The 22,106-nt window shown below is 36.0% G+C and overlaps 1 protein-coding gene and 1 long non-coding RNA gene across 14 annotated transcripts in view; one reads left to right on the top strand and one right to left on the bottom strand.

Moving 5' to 3' along the window:
• Positions 1 to 11,951, top strand: part of LOC139078777 (uncharacterized) — a 48,652-nt gene extending 36,701 nt beyond the window's left edge. For 5 of the 7 annotated variants that reach the window (XR_011531887.1, XR_011531883.1, XR_011531884.1 and 2 more), the window contains one exon: positions 1,175 to 6,048. This is a non-coding gene — a long non-coding RNA (uncharacterized lncRNA). Of the gene's footprint in view, positions 1 to 1,174; positions 6,049 to 10,899 lie in introns of those variants that run through there. The other 2 variants (XR_011531885.1, XR_011531888.1) reach the window with 1 other exon arrangement.
• The window catches only part of KIF27 (kinesin family member 27), a 91,398-nt gene that overhangs the window by 18,014 nt on the left and 51,278 nt on the right, over positions 1 to 22,106 (bottom strand). For 5 of the 7 annotated variants that reach the window (XM_070590773.1, XM_070590774.1, XM_070590778.1 and 2 more), the window contains 5 exons: positions 21,366 to 21,571; positions 17,828 to 18,025; positions 9,932 to 10,045; positions 7,565 to 7,741; positions 1,470 to 1,685 (listed from right to left, as the gene is read on the bottom strand). In XM_070590773.1, coding sequence (XP_070446874.1) covers positions 1,470 to 1,685; positions 7,565 to 7,741; positions 9,932 to 10,045; positions 17,828 to 18,025; positions 21,366 to 21,571 — 911 coding nt within the window. Of the gene's footprint in view, positions 1 to 1,367; positions 1,686 to 7,564; positions 7,742 to 9,931; positions 10,046 to 17,827; positions 18,026 to 21,365; positions 21,572 to 22,106 lie in introns of those variants that run through there. The other 2 variants (XM_070590776.1, XM_070590777.1) reach the window with 1 other exon arrangement.

The following is a 22,106-nucleotide window of genomic DNA, read 5'->3' on the forward strand; positions in this document are numbered from 1 at the left end:
AGAGGTGAGAGCAGAGCCCACTTCAGAGCTACACTAAGAAAAACCAACCATGTCATGTGGAAGAAGGCTGCATAGAAGATCATATGACTAAATGGAACCCTATCAACTGCAGGAGGTCCATTTTCCCTCAAACCAATCCAGAGTGGCTGCTAAATAGGTATCCTGCATGGTGCTATATTTTCACCACAAAACCCTAAACGATGTTTTCATTTCCAGTATTCCACCTGAAAGAGAAATTTAAATGTTTCTTGATGATAATAATGGACCCTCTACCTTTCTGCAAACATCATTTACTCATTCCCATCTTTATTCCTTATTTAAGGGTGTTCTATCTAAAATGGCCTTCTTTCTTATATCTACCCATACCTATCATGTTTTTCACAATCCAGGTCAAGATTCCACCTGCCTTAATGAATCTTCCCCTAAATGATCACTGTACTGCTTTGTATAAATAATGTAATAAGTATAGATTTATTACATTGTAACTTGCTTTTTCATGTTCTTCAGGGTTTAGAGTTTTCTTATATTTACGTCTCTTTTACCCTGGAGTATGAATTTCTCAAGAGGAGCATAATAATGCTTTTCACTTCTTTTGTTTCTTCCATGGGCCCAGTAACCATCCTAGGCAGGCAAGAATTCCTTAAATCTTATATGTTTTGCATGATTCTCAGCTATTCACTTTCTCTTAGCAATTTTCTCTTGCTTTGGCAACAACAGAACATCAACGATAAATATTTGCAGAGAAAAGTCAGGCTCAAAAATTCATCTTTGATAAAGTTAAGGTACAGGTTCCATTGCCAACTGAAGTAAAATGCTGAAAAAAGACAAAGTCTGGGGCAATTTTATAGGCAGTAAATGAAACATCTTTTACATAGTTTAAAAAAACAAAGGTGAGAGGAGCCATGTGCCCCCTAAATTAAAAGTCCAACTCAAAGGTATTTTTACGGGGATTTGAATTTTGTGCATCTACCTGGCTGGGACTTAAGTGTGGAACACTGGGCCTTTCTCAACCAAGGTAATATGAAAGAATCGACTCTTATTGTTCTAGGCATCCATTGTATGTAATGAATTACCTAGGATCATTCAAGAAAGATGCATAGAAGAAGGTAGGTGCCCTCTTTGGAAGAACTGAGAAAGAGTCTTTCAAATAATTTTCTGTGTTCTGTGATTTCAGATGAGAAACCTTAGCTGAGAAGGGCCATACTCAAGGAAAGTGTTAGTCTTGCAACCCCTGGCAATGTCAGGAAGGGGCCACGTTCATGGTCCTCTACGCAAGGACATCACAGTCTCTAATCAAGCATGGCTTATGGCACCAAACAGGTGCCAGGTAAACTCATTACATCTGATGAAGTCTCAAGGAAACAAAGTTTACCAGATTTATCATTTTTATGTTTAAGTGACAAAGATGGAGGACATCATCCAAGTGATCCATCGTACAGCACTTCCAGTTCCAGAGAACACAGACTTACTTCAGGTGATAACACGCTACCATTTTTAAGTTTCTCATCCACACTGTTTCTTCGTCTCTGCAGCAGATCCTTTTCTTTCTGGAGGACTTGAACTTGTTCTGAAATCTTTATTTTCTCCTCAGCAGTGCTGCTCTGGAGCTGCACATTCTTTTCAGACAACTCTTGGTCCAACAAGTTCAGGCGAGTTGATATTTTCAAACTATCTAGGTTTAAGGCCTAAAAAGACACAATCAACCAGACACCCCAAAAACAGTTACTAGAAATCCAAACTGCATATAAATTAGAAAAAAACATAGAAAAATTACTAAATGAATATACTTTTAGCCTCTACATTGTTTTCACCCATGGATTTTTTTTGGTGGGAGGGGGCTTCATTTTCTAAAATCTTAAATTGAATGCCTTGGGCCGGCCCAGTGGCACAGCGGTTAAGTGCGCACGTTCCGCTTCCCGGCAGCCCGGGGTTCTCTGGTTCGGATCCTGGGTGCGGACATGGCACCGCTTGACACGCCATGCTGTGGTAGGCGTCCCACATATAAAGGAGAGGAAGATGGGCATGGATGTTAGCTCAGGGCCAGCATTCCTCAGCAAAAAGAGGAGGATTGGCAGCAGTTAGCTCAGGGCTAATCTTCCTCAAAAAAAAAAAAAAGTAAATTGAATGCCTTTTTTTAAAAAAACAGAGATTCAATGAATTTACTACCAAGTATGGTTTAGCCACACCAGAATATATAACATAGGTTTTGAGAGGTAGCATTTTTCTTTTTTATTATTTTCTAAATTGAACTTTTCTTCTTTGGATGGTTACATAGTAGAATTAATTCTGTTAAAATTTCCTAGAGGCTGAGATTTGGTTTGTTGTTTAAACACATAATTTGTTTCTACTCTTATTTCATTCTGGTCAGAAAATATGGCCAGTTAGATTTACGGAGATGTTCCTTATGGCCTAATTTAAGATAATTTTTAAAATATTTTTTTCATCAAAGTAATTATATGCATATATATTATACATATATAAGGTTTATAATTTTAAAAGAAGCAGTTCTCTATCCCACCCTGTCACCTGAGTCCTGCTCCCCAGAAACAACCATCTTCAACTTTTTAGCTACTGCTTCTGGTGTTTATGTCCATGTTTCTAAATAACATTATCAACTTTAGATATTGTCTACTGACTGTCTATTGTGGAAGACGAGTTAGCATTCTGGGCCTCCTCTTTCCTACTTCTCCTTCCATTCTCCCAATATTTACTACAGTTTTTCATTAAATCAATATTCAGCTTTGTGAATATTATTCAAAGCTGAACTATCTTGTATAAAATGATTATACTTCCATCTGCCACAATTTTGGGGGGTACTTTATAACTAATTCTTCTCCCAAAGAACTATGAAATTCCTCTGAACACTATTTTTTCATCTGATCAAACTTAAATCAGGAAATCTTTTCATTCCAGTCTTTTCTGGAAACATTCTGCCTGGAGCCTCCCTCTTCCTGCCCCAAACTAGACAAGCTACTCTGGGACTGCCCTTTGGTACGACCCTGGGAATTTCCATGTTGGATCACATTTTCAGGTTCCTGAGTCTCCTTTTTTCATAGTGTATGCCTTCATTCTTGTGGAGCATATCCTCTAGTAGTTTCCTGAGACAGGCTAGGTGAGAGAGAAATTTTTTTACCTGAAAAGGTCTTTGTTCTAACTTCACATTTTATTGAGAGTTTGGCTAAAACAAGAATTCTTGATTGGAAATCATTTTCCTTATGGGTTTTAAGATTGCATTCGGGTCTTTTAACTTCTAATGAAGAAGGTTAAGAAGTCTAATGCCATTCTGACTAGTCTTTTCTACCTGGAAGCTTTCAGGATATTTTTTTCCTAAGCATACTCAAAACTTCACAATGATATGCTTTCGGCACTCATTTTGCTGGGCCCTCAATGAGCTATTTAAATCTAAAGTCTCACATCCTCAGTGTTGGGAAAATTTTTTGTATTATGTTCTTGATAAACTCTTCTCTCCTGTTTTCTCTGTTGTATTTTCTGGAATTCCTATTACTTGGATGTTGGGCTTCTTGGATTTGTCTGCCAATTAATATTTTTTCTCCTATTTTCTATTAATTTATCTTTTTATTTACTTCCTGGGATATTTCCTCAACATTATCTTCCAATCATTTTAATTTCCAAGAGTTCTTTCATGTTTTTAATAACCTGTAGTTCTTGTTTTATAGAGAATCACCTTTTACCACCTTGAGGATATTAAGGTTTTTTTGAAGTTTTTCAGCTCCTTGCTCTATCTCTAATTTCTCTGAGCTTCCTTTTCCTTTTGTTTTGGTCTCTGTCTTTAATGTTAAGAGCATTCTTGAAATGTCCAGCACACTTAAGAGTCAGGTATTAAAAAGCTGGTAAGTTGTGTGGTGGGTAAGATTTGTCACCACAGGATATATCTGGGCTCTACCTCAAATTTAAGTGTTTTTTCATCTTTTTTCAGAGACTGTTCCAGAAAATCCACCAATCTCCTGCTGGGAAAGTATAAATCTGGCTCCCAGCATTTCTGGTATCCAAGTAGGGGTTAGGAAATGGATGTCTCAGGATTTGTATGTAGACTTTCATTCATTCCCTGATTTATTTTGACTCACCCTGACCCTCTTCTGTGCTTCGTTCAATCTTCAGAATATAAACCATCTAGTTCCAGAGTAAGAAAAGGATAGTTTCTTGACTATACACGGTCTTCATCCTTATGCCTCACTCCTGCCTTCTGAAAATCTTGGTCCTTTCATTTCTGAGTCTTTTTCATGTTCTATGTGAATCATATCTCATAAAGCTTTTATAAAAAAAGAAAAACTAACGCTAAAGCCTTGGCTGTCATTGGTGTCCCTCTCTAGGCACTTGGATTTCAGCTTCCTCCGTTCTGCTAAGTCATCTATTTGCTTTCCATCTTACAAACATTTTTTGTAATATTTTTTCCTCAGTTGTCTCCTCCACTGTTTTTTCCCCTTTATGGGTTTACAGTTTTTGAGTAATAGCTTTATTGAGCTGTAATTCATATGTCATACAATTCACCTATTTAAAGTATATAATTCAATGGTTTTTAGTATATTCACAGAGTTGTGCAACCATCAGCACAGTCAATTTTAGAACGTTTTTGTTACCCCCCCCCAAAAAGAAACCCCCATACTCACTAATAGTCATTCCATTTCCTCCCTAAGCCCCCACCCAGCCCTAAGTAACCACTATTTTACTTTCTGTCTCTACGGAATTGCCTCTTCTGAACATTGATATAAATGGAATCATTCGTGTTCTTTTGTGACTGGCTTCTTTCACTTAACATAATATTTCAGGGTTCATCCATGTTGTAGTATGTATCAGTACTTTATTCCTTTCTATTGCTGAATAATACTCCATTGTATGGATGTAGTATATTTTGTTCCATTCATCAGTTGCTGGACATGTGAGTTGTTTTCATTTTTTGGCTATTATGAATAGTGCTGTTATGAACATTCATGTACAAATCTCTGGGTGGACATGTGTTTTGACTTCTCTTGGATATATACCTAGGAGTGGAATTGCTGGGTCATGTGGTAATTCTATGTTTAACCTTTTGAAGAACTGCAAGATAGTTTTCTAAAGTAACTGCACCATTCTACAATCCTACCAGCAGTATATGAAAGTTCCAATTCCTTCATATCCTCACCAACACTTATTATCTATTTTTCTTACTATAGCCATGCTAGTGGGTATGAAATGGTATCTCATTTAAGTTTTAATTTGCATTTCCCTGATGGCTAAGGATGTTGAGCATCTTTTCATGTGCTTATTGGCCATCTGTATATCTTCTCTGGAGAAATGTCTATTAGATCCTTTGCACATTTTTCTTTTTTTTCTTTTTGCTGAAGAAGATTCACCCTGAGCTAACATCCATACCAATCTTCCTCTATTTTTTGTATGTGGGCTGCCAGCACAGCATGGCCACTAACAGAGCAGTATACATCCACGCCCAGGAACCAAACCCAGGCTGCTGAAGCAGAGCGCACTGAACTTAACCACTAGGCCACCAGGGCTGGCCTGTCTATTTTTTAATTGGGTTGTCTTTTTATGATTAAGTTGTAAGAGTTCTTTATATATGCTAGATACAAGTCCCTGATCAGATATATGATTTGCAAATATTTCCCCCCACTCTGTGGGTTGTCTTTCCACTTTCTTGATGGTATCCTTTGCATCACAAATGTTTTTAAATTTATGAAGTCTAATTTATCTAATGCTTCTTTCACTGCTTATGCTTTAGGTGTAATATCCAAGAAACCATTGCTTAACCCAAGATAATGAAGATTTACACCTATGTTTTCTTCTAAGAGTTTTATAGTTTTAGCTTTTACATTTAGGTCTTTGACTCATTTTGAGTTAAATTGGTATATGGTATGAATATAGGTTTTTTAATATCATGTTCCTTGTCTGAAATGTATATGATTGAGTCTTATAAGTATTTCTTAAGCACTGAAAAAAGATGTAATCTTTTTATGCCTTTTGTTCAGAAAAGAACCTAGCAGTATAACAGTCTCAAGTTTCTCTTTTGTTTCATTAAAACAACCTTCAAAGAATCAATTTTGCTTTGATCTACTGTGGGTTTCATTTATTTGCATTCTACTTATCTCAGTATGTTCTTGTTCTTGCTTGCATCTTGTTGAAACTAGAAAACAGCTATTTTCTTCTCTTTTTTTTTTTCTGTATAATGAAGGAAACTTATTTCAGGAAAAAGATTTTCCTCCTCATTCCTTTTTATTTTTTCCTCTTTTTTCTTTTGTGATACAGAACATATAAAGCACTCAGGTTATTTTCTTCTATTTACTCACTTGATGTTTTAATTTGTTAATCTCCTCTGCTGTCATGTTTTGAGGGGCAGCTTTTAAAATTTGACCCTGACAACCAGTGTGAGCAAGCTACCTGAATATAGCACCAGCAACTGGGCTGGTTGGAAGGGCTGCCCCTACCCCTGTGTCCAACAGCATGGTGCCAATAGCTATTTCAACATGATTGGGGAACAGAGGACAGAGCACAGGTAAGTACATGCCTGTCTACTTGTCATATTGAGGTGGAGAGGTTAAGACAACACCACCATCAACTCAGATCCTACTGGTCTAGATGCTGGCTGAAAGGCAGGTCTAATGAAAAGGCAGGTCACTGATCCTCTCTGTTCCACGACGCAATGTACGGACCGATCTCGGACTCGAGGCCTGCTGCAGGCAAAGGTTTGGGTAGAAAGTCCTCTCTGAGTCTGGGACAAGCCAGCTTCATGTTTAGATGCTATTGCTGAAAATATTTATAGATATATCCAGAAAAGTATCTCCTGGTCCTTCTACTCCCTCCACCATCATTCCCTTTTCAAAACTTGAAATTGAGGCAAAATCCTTCATAAAACCACCTCTTTCACTGGCTCATAAAATCCAAGTTCTCCAGCAAAAATTTTTGTAAAGGTCTCCAAGTCTTTCTAATTTGAAAAACAAATCTTCAGTACACAAAATCTTCTTTCTTTTATAGGAACCCTGCAAACCCCTAACTTTGGGTGGTAGTAATATCTAAATCATTTTCAAGTCTATTTTCCCAAATTAACAATGTTCAATATACAGCGTCAAATAGTACAATTTATTCTAAAAACATCCACTAAAGTTAATAACAGAGGTTGCCAGAGGAAATGGAGAGTTATTGCTTCATGGTTACAGAGTTTCTGTTTGGGGTAATTAAAAAGTTTTGGAAATAGCGGTAATGGTTGTACAACATTATGAATGTCATTAATACCAGTGAATTGTACACTTATAAACAGTCAAAATGGTAAATTTTATGTTACGTATATGTTACCACAATTTTTAAAACATCAAACAAAAATCAGTAAGTAAATCATACTTGGCAAAACACTGAACATTTTACTTAAAAGTTGCAATAGATTTAGTGATGGTTAGTGATGGTTATTAGATAAGCAATAATAAGCAAAATACATTGAAAACCAGAAGAATAGTTTTCTTTTGATTTTTAACTTCACAATGGTATGATTTACATCTTAAAGAAAAAAATCCTAGTTTATATGGCTTACAACCAGAATCAAACAGCATATTAAATAGAATACCTGACTAGATCTCAACTTCTTATTTTCCAGGTGGCTCTTCTCCTGTAACAGGGCCTCCTTCTTAGAAACTATGGCCTCCCGTTTCTTTAAGTCTTCTTTCAGCTCTTCTAATTCTTGGCGTTGGTTTAGAACTTTCTCTACTTCTTCATCTAACCATTTCTTTTGCTCATCCAATTTCTACATTAAAATTCCAGAGAAATATTATCATTTGCTTTTCTTCTGCCATAAAATTTATATGGTAATAATATAATTTCATATTGGCTGAAAACACTTTAAATGAACATTTAAAAACTACCAGCGAGAATAACAAAATAGTGCTCCTATCTAAAACCATAAAGAAGTACGTGGGTGTAGTTAACAACTTGTTGTGTTGTTTTTATAAGGAATTAAAATTCACTCCCCAAATATGTTTGAGTCTGGGATTTTTTTAGGCTGACAAAGGGCTGACAATTTTATTTACATATAATAAGAGTTAGTTCTGAGAACATGCTGGGAATCTTTTCCTCTGTTGTAGAGGAGCATACCTCCGTAACAGCACTTACACTGCTGGTTCACCTCTCTATCTGCAATGCCTGGTATGCCTGAATGAGCACCTGATTCAATCAATCAATCAATCAATGAAGTGAATAAATGAATACACACAGTGAAGACACAGATGATGGAGCATGGAAATCCAATCTGCATTGTAGACTGTTGACATCAAATAATTATAAAGTAAAATGAATTGAGCTGGAAAGATCTCCAAAACAATCATCTTATACTATTTTAAATTAAGAATACCCAGAAACAAGTACAAACAAAAATATGAATGGACTATGACTGTCCAAGATGAATTCTACCAACCACCTATCTGCATTGTGGACATAATAATGAAGCAATGCCCCCTAAACGACAAGTAATAGGAAAACAAATCAATATAGTACTATTTCCCAGTTCTTCTCAAACTTGATAAAACTGGTTCCTAGAAATCTACACTAAAACAATGAGATGGTGAATATGCATGAGAAAGAGAGCAAAGTGGCCAAAGCAAAGTAGATCCACAGCTATGAAGTCTTCCATCCAGACCTAGACAGTATGGTCTTACAAGCACTATCACATCCAAATAATATTGAAGCTTAAAACAGTAGCTCTACAATTATTAAGAACGGGAAGGATATCCCAGAGCAACTATAGAAATACTTTAATTTTGTTATATCCAGCTATACCTTAGGAACTTATATAGGAGACCCTATGAAGCCTAGCAATTAACCTAAACATATTCTACACACATTCCTTCACTGTGAGTGAGGTTTGAAAGATGAATGAGAGATCTTTTGTAGGCTCCATTCCAACAAGAGAGAAATTGAAAGAAATGATTGTTGATAATAAATGCTATATACAGCTAATTCCTAGGTACCATGTAAGCAAAAATGGAGAGAGGGATGGTTCTGTCTGGGAAATGGAAGAAATGTCACAGAGTAGGTAATATTCTATCTGTACTTTGAAGAATGGGTAGGAGTTTACTAACATAATACGGGTTTCCCAGGGAAACCAATAATAAATGAATGGATTTATCTTCATTTGATATAATAAAGATTATGATTTGTGTAGGATTCACTGTATCTAAGTAGGTTTTCTGAAAATTTCTTGACTTTTTCCTTTTCTTTTTTTTGAGGAAGATTCACCCTGAACTAACATCTGTTGCCAATCTTTGTTTTTGCTTGAGGAAGATTAGCCCTGAGCTAACATCTGTGCCAATCTTCCTCTACTTTATATGTGGGATGCCTCCACAGCATGGCTGACAAGTGGAGCATGTCCATGTCCAGGATCCGAACCCACAAACCTGGGCCGCCAAGTTGGAGCAGGGGGAACTTTAACCACTTGGCCACAGGGTTGGCTCCCTCTTTTCTCTTTTCATAACAAAAGTTCCTACCCCACAGTTCTAATTTTAAGTACTTTCCTCTTATAAAAAAGCTTCATATCAAATCAATGTCCTATTACAAGCTCTTTGGATACTCATATTGATTAACTTATAATCTCGTCCTTATTTAGAGTTAAATTCTGAAAAGTGGGTTTTTGTTTTGCAACATCAAAAAACATGAAGTTTTTGGGAGGAATAAATACAGTCTAGTGAATATGGATTTCATGCTTACATTCCACAACAAACATTCAGATAAACCCATTTCTACTGAAATAAGAATATAGCATATTTCTGGACAATAAAGTAATTTTTTAATAACAGAAAGGTTTCAGAAGAAGCACTGGAAATTTTGCACTTTAGTGGCAAAGTCTAGTGTTTGAAGATTTTACTTAGAGTCAGGCACTGTTTACCTCTATTTAGACAATCATCAAAGAGAAATCAGGAAACACTAAGTAGAATCGACAAACCTGGAGTTGGTCTATACTTCCAAACGAACCTTTTCTCCTTTTCATCTTCAATGCATCAAGATCCTCAGCTTTCAGTTTCAGACCTTCTTCCTGTTCTGTTTTTAACTTTAGTTCCTGCAGCAAACAGAAATTGAAAACATCTTATTGCTTTTACTACCTGGCCATCATTAAATATTTAACAGTCACTTTCTTAGTTGCAAAAAGAAAGAAAATGAGTAGATGAAGGTTGGAGCTATTTGAGGAGAAAATAATGTTAGCCCACACTAAAGCAATAGACTCTCACAGCAAAAATCAGGGTTTACCAACAAATCTAAGTATTTTTTTTCATTCTTTGCCACTATTACAAATTAGTATACCAGGGATAAGAATTTGAAAATTAGAAATTTGTTTTCTGCCTTTCTGAGCTCATTACTTTCAGTTAGTCCACCCAAGGCATCCATCTGCCACAGGGATATTAAAATTTATGACAGTAGAAATGTAAAAAGAAAAGTAATATTCCATTTCTGGCATTCAAAATTCGGATTTTGTAGCATGAAAACAGGCTTGCAAGACAGATCGTGATCCCATGAAGGGTATTTCCAAATTCCTTTAGTTTCTATCCACATCTTAAGAGTCAAGTCAAGAGGCCCAATCCTCATTGTGCTCTCCTTGGGTTTAGAGAAAACGCCACTGTCACCACTAAAGCTTAGCAGGATTCAGGAAGGAGGCCATGAATCAAAATGGGCCAGTCTGCCTACTCTCTCTTACTAGTGCCATGATGGATACATACAGAAATTGAAAGAAAATGTTTAGAAATTTTTATAGCAATTTGACAGAATAATTTTATGTCTGTCGAAGCTAATCATTAAAAGATGGATTTTTATAGTGTATGTCAATTTTTTATTTCATTTTTCTACTAGTTCATGTTTTACAAAAGTAACGAGCTGTGCCAAATTAGTAATAAAATAAAAATTGTACCTTCTCCACAGTTAATTTCAGAATTACTGCTATGAAGGAAGTAAAAGGAAAATCTACCATTTTACAGCCCCAGGAATGGCAGAAAGAAGAAAAGAGACAGTAAGATGTGTGTCTCAATTTTCCTCTCGAGTTCTGGCCCAGAAAGAGGGTGATAAAGGTATCACGGAGAGCAGAGGGAGAGAACACAGACTGCAGTGCAGAGGCCCCACACCAACAGGGGGCTGCTTAGCCCTATGAAAGAGCAGAGAAGTACGGTCAGGCAAGAGAATGACTGGACTCCTTGGCCTCAGTGACATGGATCCTGAGTTGAAGTCAACAGGGGTTAGTTATCGTGGGGAATTGACCCCCAAAACTGAAGATGAGGACAGGCCACTGGGCTAGCAAGCTACATGGAAGATCTATAGCCTAAAGAGGGGTTTATAATGCCGTTAGGAGATGAGATGAAGCTAAGACACCTCCATGCCCTCAGCTGAAGGCGAGATCATACTATGAGTTATACCAGCCATGGGCTTCATCATCAGGGGGCCAGCAGGGAAAGGTGAACAAGAGAGAGCAGTTTCCAGCCAATCACATCCAGGGACCAACTGAAACTCAGGAGGTCCCATCCTCCTCGACTCCATGGATGCAACATAAGCTACACACCCAAATCACCACATATACCAGATCCCATCTTAGGGAGAGACGCACAGTGGGGAAGAGGCTAAGAGACTGAATATTTTTATTTGAGAGAGCTGAGAATTATTTAAAGAAAATGTTTAAAGTATCAGAATAAGGTTTGAACAGACTGGACATTTGCTGAGTTCCCACCATATTTCCAGCAATTACCATGACATGGATTGGACAGAGGATATGGTAGCTCATAAAGCAGACAGCTCTGCTATAGGCTAAATAAAGAAATTTCCCATGCCCATCTGAGTTGTATTATGAGTGAATCTGGACTCTGTTATATTTACTAGCCACTAATTTTTCATGCTTCCCTGGCTCTAGTGCACAGTTTTAACTTAGCCCCTGTCATCGTTACAGCAACTTTATCATGCTGAAATAAAGTCACCTTATGCTTGAAGCTGACTCTTTACTATTTTTATTCTTCTGAAAATCCTTTAAAAGTGTACTGCAGTAGGTCTAATCCCTTCTTCTACATGTTGCTCTAGACATTACTGCCTTTATCTCATATTGTAATCCTGCATAATATTAAAATAACCATCTACCAGGCACTGTGCTAGGTTTTTAAAATCTATTTAATTATCCCATTTAATCCTCAGACAAGGACTATTATAAACTCCACTTTATAGATGAGGAAATTGGTGCTTAGAGAAGTAAAGAGCCCCATCACACTACAGCCCACAACTTCAGGGGTTCCCATACCTTTTCTTTATGTATCATACAGGGACTTTAGTTAAAGAACCGCTGCTCTAAGGAGAACCTATGCAGAAGTTGTAGTATTCTCTGGAAATGGTTGACTCAAGTGGAAAATGGACAAACAGAAGTATCAGAAAGTTAGCTTCAAACAAAAGGCAAGATGTCCTTTAGAACTGTGAGCAGGTTTTCTGTTTTTGCCTGAAGTAGTGGAAACTTCAATATATCTTTGGGGCAGACTGTTCCTTTTCCTGGAATATTCGTTCTCCTCCTTACATGGGTCACTTCCTTAGAAGGAGAGATATGGCTAGAAGAAACAAAATTGCCCTAGATAAGAACATGAAAAGTTTAAGTTACAGGCAGAGTTGTATTCCGTAGATTATGCACTCTGACAAAAAAAGTTTTTCCTTTTCCCTAGGCATAGATTTAGAGAGTGCTATATCTTGTTGGGTTAAGCCAAGGTCTATGAGAGATGAGAAGCTGAGACTCAAAAACCACAAGACTGACAGGCCGGCTTGATCCTCACATTGGAAGAAGGACTGTAACAAACAGACTAGGTTGTTGGCAGTAGAAATAAGAATTGAACAGACTCAAGATATTTAGAAGATATTATCTAAAGAACTTAGTGGTTCATTAGATTTGGGTGATGAGGAAGACAGCAGAGTTAAGGATGACTCCTAAATTTCTAGCTTACCCAAGTGAATAGATTGAAATGTCATGGAAGACACATTGGAAAACTATATTTTCTTCTCCATGAAGGGAGCAGGGAGGGGGAATAGTGGAGAGATAAATAAGGAAGATCATGAACACATCCATAAGACAACTTAATGAATATTTCAATGGTTAGATATATGAATCCAGAGCTCATAGGACAAATCTAGGATTAAGTATTAAATTTGCAAGTTGTTAGAATTTAACTGCAGCTATGGAAAAAGATGAAGTCGCCCAGAAAGAGTACAGAAGATAAGAGGGCAGAGGATACTAATTGTTAGGGAACTGCAAATCAAAACCACAATGAGATATCACCCCATGCCCATCAGAATGGCTATTATCAAAAATACAAGAAATAACAAGTGTTAGAGAGGATGTGGAGAAAAGAGAACCCTCCTACATTGGTGGTGAGAGCATAAACTGGTGTAGCCACGATGGAAAACAGTAGGGAGATTCCTCAAAAATTAAGAATAGAACTAACATATGATTCAGCTAGTCCACTTCTCAGTATCTATCCAAAGAATACAAAAACACTAATCTGAAAAGACATGTGCACCTCTACGTTCACTGAAGCATTATTTACAATAGCCAAGACATAGAAACAACCTAAGTGCCCAATGACAGATGAATGAGTAAAGAAGATGTGGGATACACACATACAATGGAATACTACTCAGCCATAAAAAAGATGAAATCTTGCCATTTGCAACAACACTGGATAAACCTTGAGAGTATCACGCTAATAGAAATAAGTCAGAAAGAGAAAGACAAATACCACATGATTTCACTCACATGTGGAAGATAAACAAACAAACACATAAATACAGAGAACAGATTGGTGGTTATTAGAGGGGAAGAGGGGTAGAGGAAGAGCAAAAGAGGTAAAAGGAGGACATTTGTATGGTGATGGATGGAAACTAGACTTTTGGGGGTGAACACAATGTAATGTATACAGAAGTTGAAATCCAATAATGAACACCTGAAATCTATACAGTGTTATAAACCAAACCTCAATTTAAAAAAAAAAAAAAAAACAACAGAGGGCAGAGGCTAGAGCCTTGAGGAATTCCCGTATGTAAAGGACTGATAGTGTAGGATGAGCTAGCAAAGACAGAAAATAAGCAATCAGAAAGAGAAAAAAACAAGGAGAGAATAATTTCACAAAGGCAAATACTTCACAAAGGAGAAAATATTTCAAGATGGAGCAAGTGGTGAACTATGCTGGATGCAACTGAGGGGTTAAGATAAGGACGTTAGTGACAGAGAGTACTAGTGAACTTCTCAAGGGCTTTGAAGTGGACAGTGAGCCAGGAGTCACAAGCCAGACTGGAGAGGATAAGAGAATGAATGGAAACAGAGGAAAGAGAAAGAAATGCAGTAACCTTTTCCAAGAAGTTTGGTTATAAAGAGAAGAGAGAGAGCGTAGTATAAAGTTGAAGGAAGATAATTTTAGGATGAGAAAAATCTAAGATGTTTAAAGAATCTAGGAGAAAAGTAAAAGTTGAAAATATAGGAGAAAAAAGAATTAAATGAGATAAAGCACATAAGTGCTTAGCATAGTACTGACTGAAGACAAATACTCAATAAATGTTAACTACTGCTACGAAAATAATTATCATTATTATTAAAATTGAGTAACTCAAAGAAATTAAGAAAGCAATTCCATTTACAATAACATCTAAAAGAATAAAATATCTGGGAATAAATTTAGCCAAGGAGGTAAAAGACTAGTAAAACTGAAAATTGTAAACCATTGCTGAAAGAAATTAGAGAAGACCTAAGTAAATGGAAAGACACTCCATGCTCATGGATATGAAAACTTAATATTGTCATGATGTCAATACTATCCTAAGAGTTCTACAGATTCAACGCAATCCACATCAAAATTCCAATGGCCTTTTCTGCAGAAATGGAAAAGTTGATCCTTAAATTCATATGGAATTGCAAGGGGCCTCAAATAGCCAAAACAATCCTGAAAAAGAAGAACAAGGGGCTGGCCCCATGGCCAAGTGGTTAAGTTCACACACTCTGCTTTGGTGGCCGAAGGTTTTGCCAGTTCGAATCCTGGGCAGAGACATGGCACTGCTCGTCAGGCTATGTGGGGCGGCATCCTGCATATCACAGCTAGAAGAACCCACAACTAAAAATATACAACTATGTACCAGGGGTCTTTGGGAGAAAAAGGAAAAATTAAATCCTTAAAAAAAAAAAAAAAAAACAAAATTGGAAGACTTACCTCCCAATTTCAAAACTTACAACAAAGCTAAGTAATCAAAACAGTGTGGTACTGGCTTAAGGACAGATATATAGACAAATGGAATAGAATTGCGAGTTTAGAAATAAATCCATAAATCTATAGTCAATTGATTTTTGACAAGGGTACCAAGTCCATTCAATGGGAAAAGAACAGTCTCTTCAACAGATGGTGCCAAGACAACTGGATTTTCACATGCAAAAGAATGAAGTTGGACCCTTACCTCACACCATATACAAAAATTAACTCAAAATGGATCAATGCCCTAAATATAAGAGCTAAAACTATAAAATTCTTAGGAGAAAACATAGGGGTAAATCTTCATGACCTTAGATTTGGCAATGGATTCTTTGATATGACACCAAAAGCATAAGCAACAAAAGAAAAAATAGATTACTTGGACTTTATAAAAATTAAAAACTTTGGTGCATCAAAAGATATTATCAAGAAAGTTTAAAGACAACCTACAGAATCAGAAAAAACATTTGGAAGTCACATATCTGATAGTTTAATGTCCTGAATACATAAAGGACTCCTATAACTCAACAACAAAGACAAACAATCTAATTAAAAAGTAGACAAGGAACTTGAATAGACATTTCTCCAAAGAAGATATATACAAATGACTAATAAGCAAACGAAAAGATGCTTGACATCATTAGTCATTAGAGAAATGCAAATCAAACCCACAATGAGATACAACTGCACATGTACTTGGATGACATAGAAGAAGGAAACAAAATCAGTGTTCGTGAAGATGTGGAGAAATTGGAACCCGTGTACACTGAAGGTGGGAATGTAAAATGGTGCTGTTGCTATCGAAAACAGTTAGTAGTTCCTCAAAAAGCTAAACACAGAATTACCATATGACCCAGCAATTCCACTACTAGGTATTTCAATTCTAAAGGAATTGAAAGCAAGGACTTGAACAGTTACTTGTATCTGCCAATGTTTATCACAATATTATTCACAATAGCCAAAAGGTGGAAACAACCCAAATGTCTATCAACAGATGAATGGATAAACAAAATGTGGTACATGCATACAATGGAATATTACCCAGCCATAAAAAAGAATGGAATTCTGATACATGCTACAACACGGATGAACCTTGAAAACATTATGCTAAGTGAAATAAGCCAGACACAACAAATATTGTATGATTCCACTTTTATGAAGTATCTAGAATAGGTAAATTCACAGAGACAGAAGGAGATTAGAAGTTACCAAGGGCTAGGGGGAAGGTGGGAATAGGGAGTTATTGCTTAATGGTTAGAGTGTCTGTTTAGGGTGATGAAAAAGTTTTAGAAATAGGTAGTGGTGATCCTTGCACAACATTGCGAATGTAATTAATGTCACTGAACTGTACACTTAAACATGGTTAAAATGGTAAATTTCATGTTATATATATTTTATCACAACTTATAAAAATTAATAATGTAATATACCAAAATCCACTGAATTGTACACTTTACATGAGTGAATTGTATGGTATGTGAAGTGTATCTCATAAAGCTGTTACAAAAAAAAAGAATCAGGGGCCAGCCCCATGGCTAAGTGGTTACGTTCACACACTCCACTTCAGCAGCCCAGGGTGTCACCAGTTCCGATCCTGAGAATGGACCTAGCACCGTTCATCAAGCCATGCTGAGGCAGCGTCCCACATAGTAGAACTAGAAGGATCTACAACTAGAATATACAACTATGTACTGGGGTGCTTTGGGGAGAAGAAGAAAAAAAAAGATTGGCAACAGATGTTAGCTCAGGGCCAATCTTCAAAAACAAAAGAATCAGTAACTTGGCTTAACTGCTCTTTAAAGACCCTTTCATCACTAAATTCTGTGATTTCTTTCTTAAGTTCTGAGAATAGATTATATTCCAAAATTTAAAATCCAGGAAATCTCCAATTATGTTCCAAGCCTTGGATTTGGCTTAACATTTCAAGAGAACGGAGCCTAGGAGCCTAGTACATAGTGCTAGATAAGTGTTTGTTATTGTCGTTATTGTGATCATTATCATCTTCTTCTTCAAAAGAGCCCTGTGAGGCAAGTATGATTAAGGCCATTTTAGATAAGAATAAACAGATTCAGAGAGGGTAAGTGATTTTCTCAAAAAATGATCCAGCCAAGAACTGAGAGAGCTGGGATTTGAACCCATGCTAGCCTGGCTCCATGGCCCAGGCTGACACCACCAGTTCTTCCCAAGCCTAATCCAGTCTATAGAACTGCTGTGCATACAGGTCTCATCACTCTTCTGCTCACTATGAATGAGATGGTACCATTTTACCTTGCACTATGTATGACAGAGCACTCTGAAAATGGGAAATCTTATTCACATGTTAGATATCTTTTAGAAAGTCAGCTTTATATATTTATAGTTTTGACAGCCTCAACTAAAGTTAAGGTGCTAGCAGAGAAATTATCACTGCGCTTTGGTCTTTTGTGAAGTCAAAGCCTTCAAGACAGTACTCAGAATTCAATAAATGGGTTTTACTACGTAGATGAACAAAGCTTTAAAGTGAATGAAGACAGCAGCCCAGGACAGGCCAAGGTTAGATACCTCACACGCCAACCGAATCAAGCATTATTATGCTTAGCAGGAAAGTAGGATAATATTACTTTGATTTTTTGTTGATCCTGCTTAATTTCTGCATCCAGTTGCTTCCTTTTTTCATTTTCTTCTCGAAGTCTTTTTTGCAGCTGTATCTTTTGATATTTCATGTGATCTACATTCTGCTCTAGTTCATTAGCACGTTTCTCATTTTGGATCGACAATGATGCCAATTTCTTACTATTTTGTTGCTTCTTCTGTAAGACCTGGGATCATATGGGATATTTCAAAATGAAAAACTACATCTCTCATAAACTTTTCATTCAATGGCAAGGGTAGGCATTTTGCCTCGATTTTAACTTATTTTTGATACATTCACACTTGTTTTCTACATTTTTACTTTTACAACTAGGCAACCATCATACTTTTCACTAGATATAAAGAATGATCATTCTTCCTGATGCAGACAACCAAACAGAACAAAATCAGTCTCTGCTTTTTTTATTAATGAGCAATTTAAAAATATTATGTGTACATGATAAAAATTAAAACATAAAACTGACCTTATATTTTTAAAAACTCTCTCTTATCTCAGACCCCTAATCTTCCTGTCCTGCTATTTCTTAAATATTATTCCAGAAATAATTTACATGCATTCAAATAACTTCATATATATTCCAGATAGGCTACTCTTTCACATAGATGTGTTCCTTCTATGTGACTGCATAGTATTCCACTGTGCTCCTCTTTTATATCCAGCTATAGCCTAAATCATTAATCCTGAGTTAAGATGATCAGAATCAATACCATTTTCCCTGAGAGTGACCAAACATTATAATTACTATTTTAACTACCTTAAATAAAGCTTCTCCTCATCTAGCTAAGCTTATCTACAGAGAGCATTAAAAATTTGTGAACATTTTTAAAGGGTTTACACTACTAATATAAAATATCAGGGTGTTCCAATTGAATCCTGATCAAACAAACAAACATATATCAGACTTGTATTATGTGCTTTAATATTGCACTAAGTAACTCTTAGGTGGCATAAAAATTTAAGGGAAGGTTATTTGTAAATTATGCAGATTATAATTAATTATTTCCTTCATCTTGCAATAAATTGTTGACATAAACACATCTTATTTTAATTAGACTAAGTATTCACAGAGCTATCATAGCTCAGAGCAGGGCTCCTCAAAGTGTGCTCTGTGGACCAGTACTAGTCACAGACTTGTTGTCAGCCTGTACCACTAAGCTCACTATTAGATTCGGCTGACATTGGTTTCATGCAGGACTGTTCTGAAGGAAGCTGTGCTCTCATTTACCTTTATCTTGTCACAGACCAACAATGAACAATGTGCAAATGGACTACTTTGTGGACCACTGGCTTGGAGGCCACAGGCCTCTGCACTTTTCCATGCCTGGATTTGGACATTGGCTTTGCCACTTACTTTTGAAAGTAACTGCAACACTGGAGCATTTTAGTGTCTTTTTCCACATAATGTTGAAAACATCAGTATGAGTACTGATAATCTTATTTAAAAGTGAGATAGGTTGTCATTGTCTTTTGCACTTATTCTAGAAGCTCAAAAGTGCACCTCTGTTAGCATTAGCATACTAATGGAGCATATTACTCTCTCTATATATCTAAAGACATATAGAATAGAGAGTTCAGATTTTTAAAAATTAAAAAAATTTTAAGTTTTAAAAACTAAAATAACTTTATACCAATAAAAACACTAGTATTTCAATATTTAAAAATGGTAAGAAATGTTAAGAGTGCTGACAAGCATTACTGTCATCATAACTATGTGACTCTGAATGAATTATTTTACCTTTCTAAACCTTAGCTTCCTCATTTGTAGAATAGGGTAAAATACTCACTTCAAAGGATTAAATAACGATTAAATAATATATATAAAACATCTGGTACGCATATAGCACTTTGTAGACACTTAACAACTGGTAACTATTGTCTATCTCCTCATCCCCACCACCATCCTCATCATCTTAATCATTCCCAACCCCATCAAGGCACAGAAATTTCTAAAACTACATGGGAACCTTGTTTCAGTTCTCTGTTGTATGAGATGTTTTTTGAGCTTAATTAAACTCTATGTCTTCTTTCCCTTCCTTATTAGTACCCTTACCAGAAAAGGATATGCAGCAAGAAACATGGAAAACAAAAAGAACATCATAATTCCCAAACCCTATTACAATTTTTCATTTAATCTTTCAATCTCAACCATTTTAGTTGTGCGAGATATAGAACATACAAAAATAATCTTTGCTAAATCCACAAACAAGGCTTAAGCTATAGATGTATATGATAAATATAATAACCTCCTTAGAAAAACAATAATCCCAGTTATTACTTATTAATATGTATAAAAATTACAATCAGAACTGAAGCTAGGATATAAAACTATGAAATTATAAATAAAATTTCATAATAAACACAAAGGAAAAATCTTAATTGTTCTTTTCTACTAATGTTTTATTAAAATGACTACTTTGTTAGGCACCGCAGCCTTAATTTAAAGGGTCAAGAAGTGAAAAAGAATCAATCCCAAGACTTTGCTGTGAATTGCTAAGTGAAAATATGTATTCTGAAAATAAGTATTCTGAAGGAAAGTAGAAAGTGTGACATACACTACCACATGTCCTCCTTTAAGCAGTTCAAACACTAAAGTCATATTATTTTAACTTGTTGACTTGAGAGGCTACTTAGGTAAAACATTGTAGTGGAGATGTCCAGATGTTTGAGGAGGCATTAAAAACCCTAGGAGTAGGGACTTTTTGGTCTGTTCACCTCTGCATTCCCACCTGGAAAAGGACCTGGTGCACAGGAGGTGTGCAGTGAACAGCTACCTTGTTGAAAGAAAATAACTGTGGCAGTTTCAAAAAGAAATAAATAATGCTCTGAACAGGTTAACTACAATTCCATTCTACCTACAGTGGAAACAATATGAAAGCAATAGATTATGGATGAAAAGAAAAGGAGAAGGCATTCTGGCAAATTCATTATCATCAGACTAACAAAGCAGTCTGACCATCCCAAAAGCATCTGAAAATGGCTTCATTACACAAAATCTCTCTGTAATGGAATATTTCTCATAGAATAGAACTTTTAATTGTAGCTATTTCCGAGGTTATAGCTAAATCCAGCATTAGGAGATTAAGAATGATATGTAGTTAAGTTATTAACCTTTATTAAAGCAAGCAGTTATGGTTTCAGAAAAGTGAAATAGTTACCATTTGTTGAGTGTCTACAAGGTGCCATGTACGTACCAGATGTTTTATATGTATTATTTAATCACTAGTTAATCTTCCGTCCTCCAGAAAAGGAAAATATTTCTGTGGTTATCTTTATTTCTTAGTAGATGCTTTTTGATAAAGATATTAAAATAATAAACTTCTTGAATGAAGAAATATACTACCCAGATTGAAGGTATATAAACCTACCAGCACACTGGAAAAGAAAAGTTGCCATCCAGTTTCTCTTGCTGGTAAAAACAGAATCCTACTTCTTTCCTAACCAGGTACAAAAATCCTCAAAAGCAGGAAGCCTTAAATAAGTTTTCTCAAATACATTTTTTAAATTACCTGGACTCTTAGCTTTGCAGCATCCATCTTTTTACGGAACTCCTTCTGTAATTTTACTTTCAAAGCAGCATCAGAAAGATCTTTGTTTTCCAGTTCCTGTAGCTGCTTTTGTGTTTCAGTTAATTCCACTTTCGCCTGTTCTGCTTCGTGCTCAAGTTTTGTTACTTTCAGAGAATACTGTTTGCTTACAGACTTGGCATCATTACCTTAACCATAATAATAACAGTAATAATAATTATAAATTATGCAAAAAAGAAAAACTAAGTAAAACATCAAAAACATAACAATGCTGTACTCTTAAAAATCCACCTGGGCAGTATAACTATTTAAGGCATAGCACTAAAAACCCAACTGTCCCCACCCATCCCCATCAAACACAATTTGCCACCTGGCCTCTTAATAATGAGTTCCTTAATGACTGTCCCCATATGGTGCCATTCAATCATCTCATTGGTTCATCTTTTGTGTTTCAGTGTGACATTTCTACTGAATTTGCAGTTTAGCTTTGCTGGCATCAAACTCCAGTTAAGTAGGATGTTTGAGATGATTCTTTGGCCTCTTGCTTACTACACTTTGGCTTCCTGGTCCCCATAATCTGTCTCTTTGAATTCTTTTTTTTTTTTTAACTATTATGAAAAATTTTCACTATATAAAAAGTAGGGAAATAATATAATGAATGCTCATCATTCAGATTCAAGAGTTATCAAGATTTTGCCACAGTTGCTTCATCTATGCCTTTTT

Source organism: Equus przewalskii, chromosome 22, assembly GCF_037783145.1.
Source record: "Equus przewalskii isolate Varuska chromosome 22, EquPr2, whole genome shotgun sequence".
NCBI classification, from domain to species: domain Eukaryota; kingdom Metazoa; phylum Chordata; class Mammalia; order Perissodactyla; family Equidae; genus Equus; species Equus przewalskii.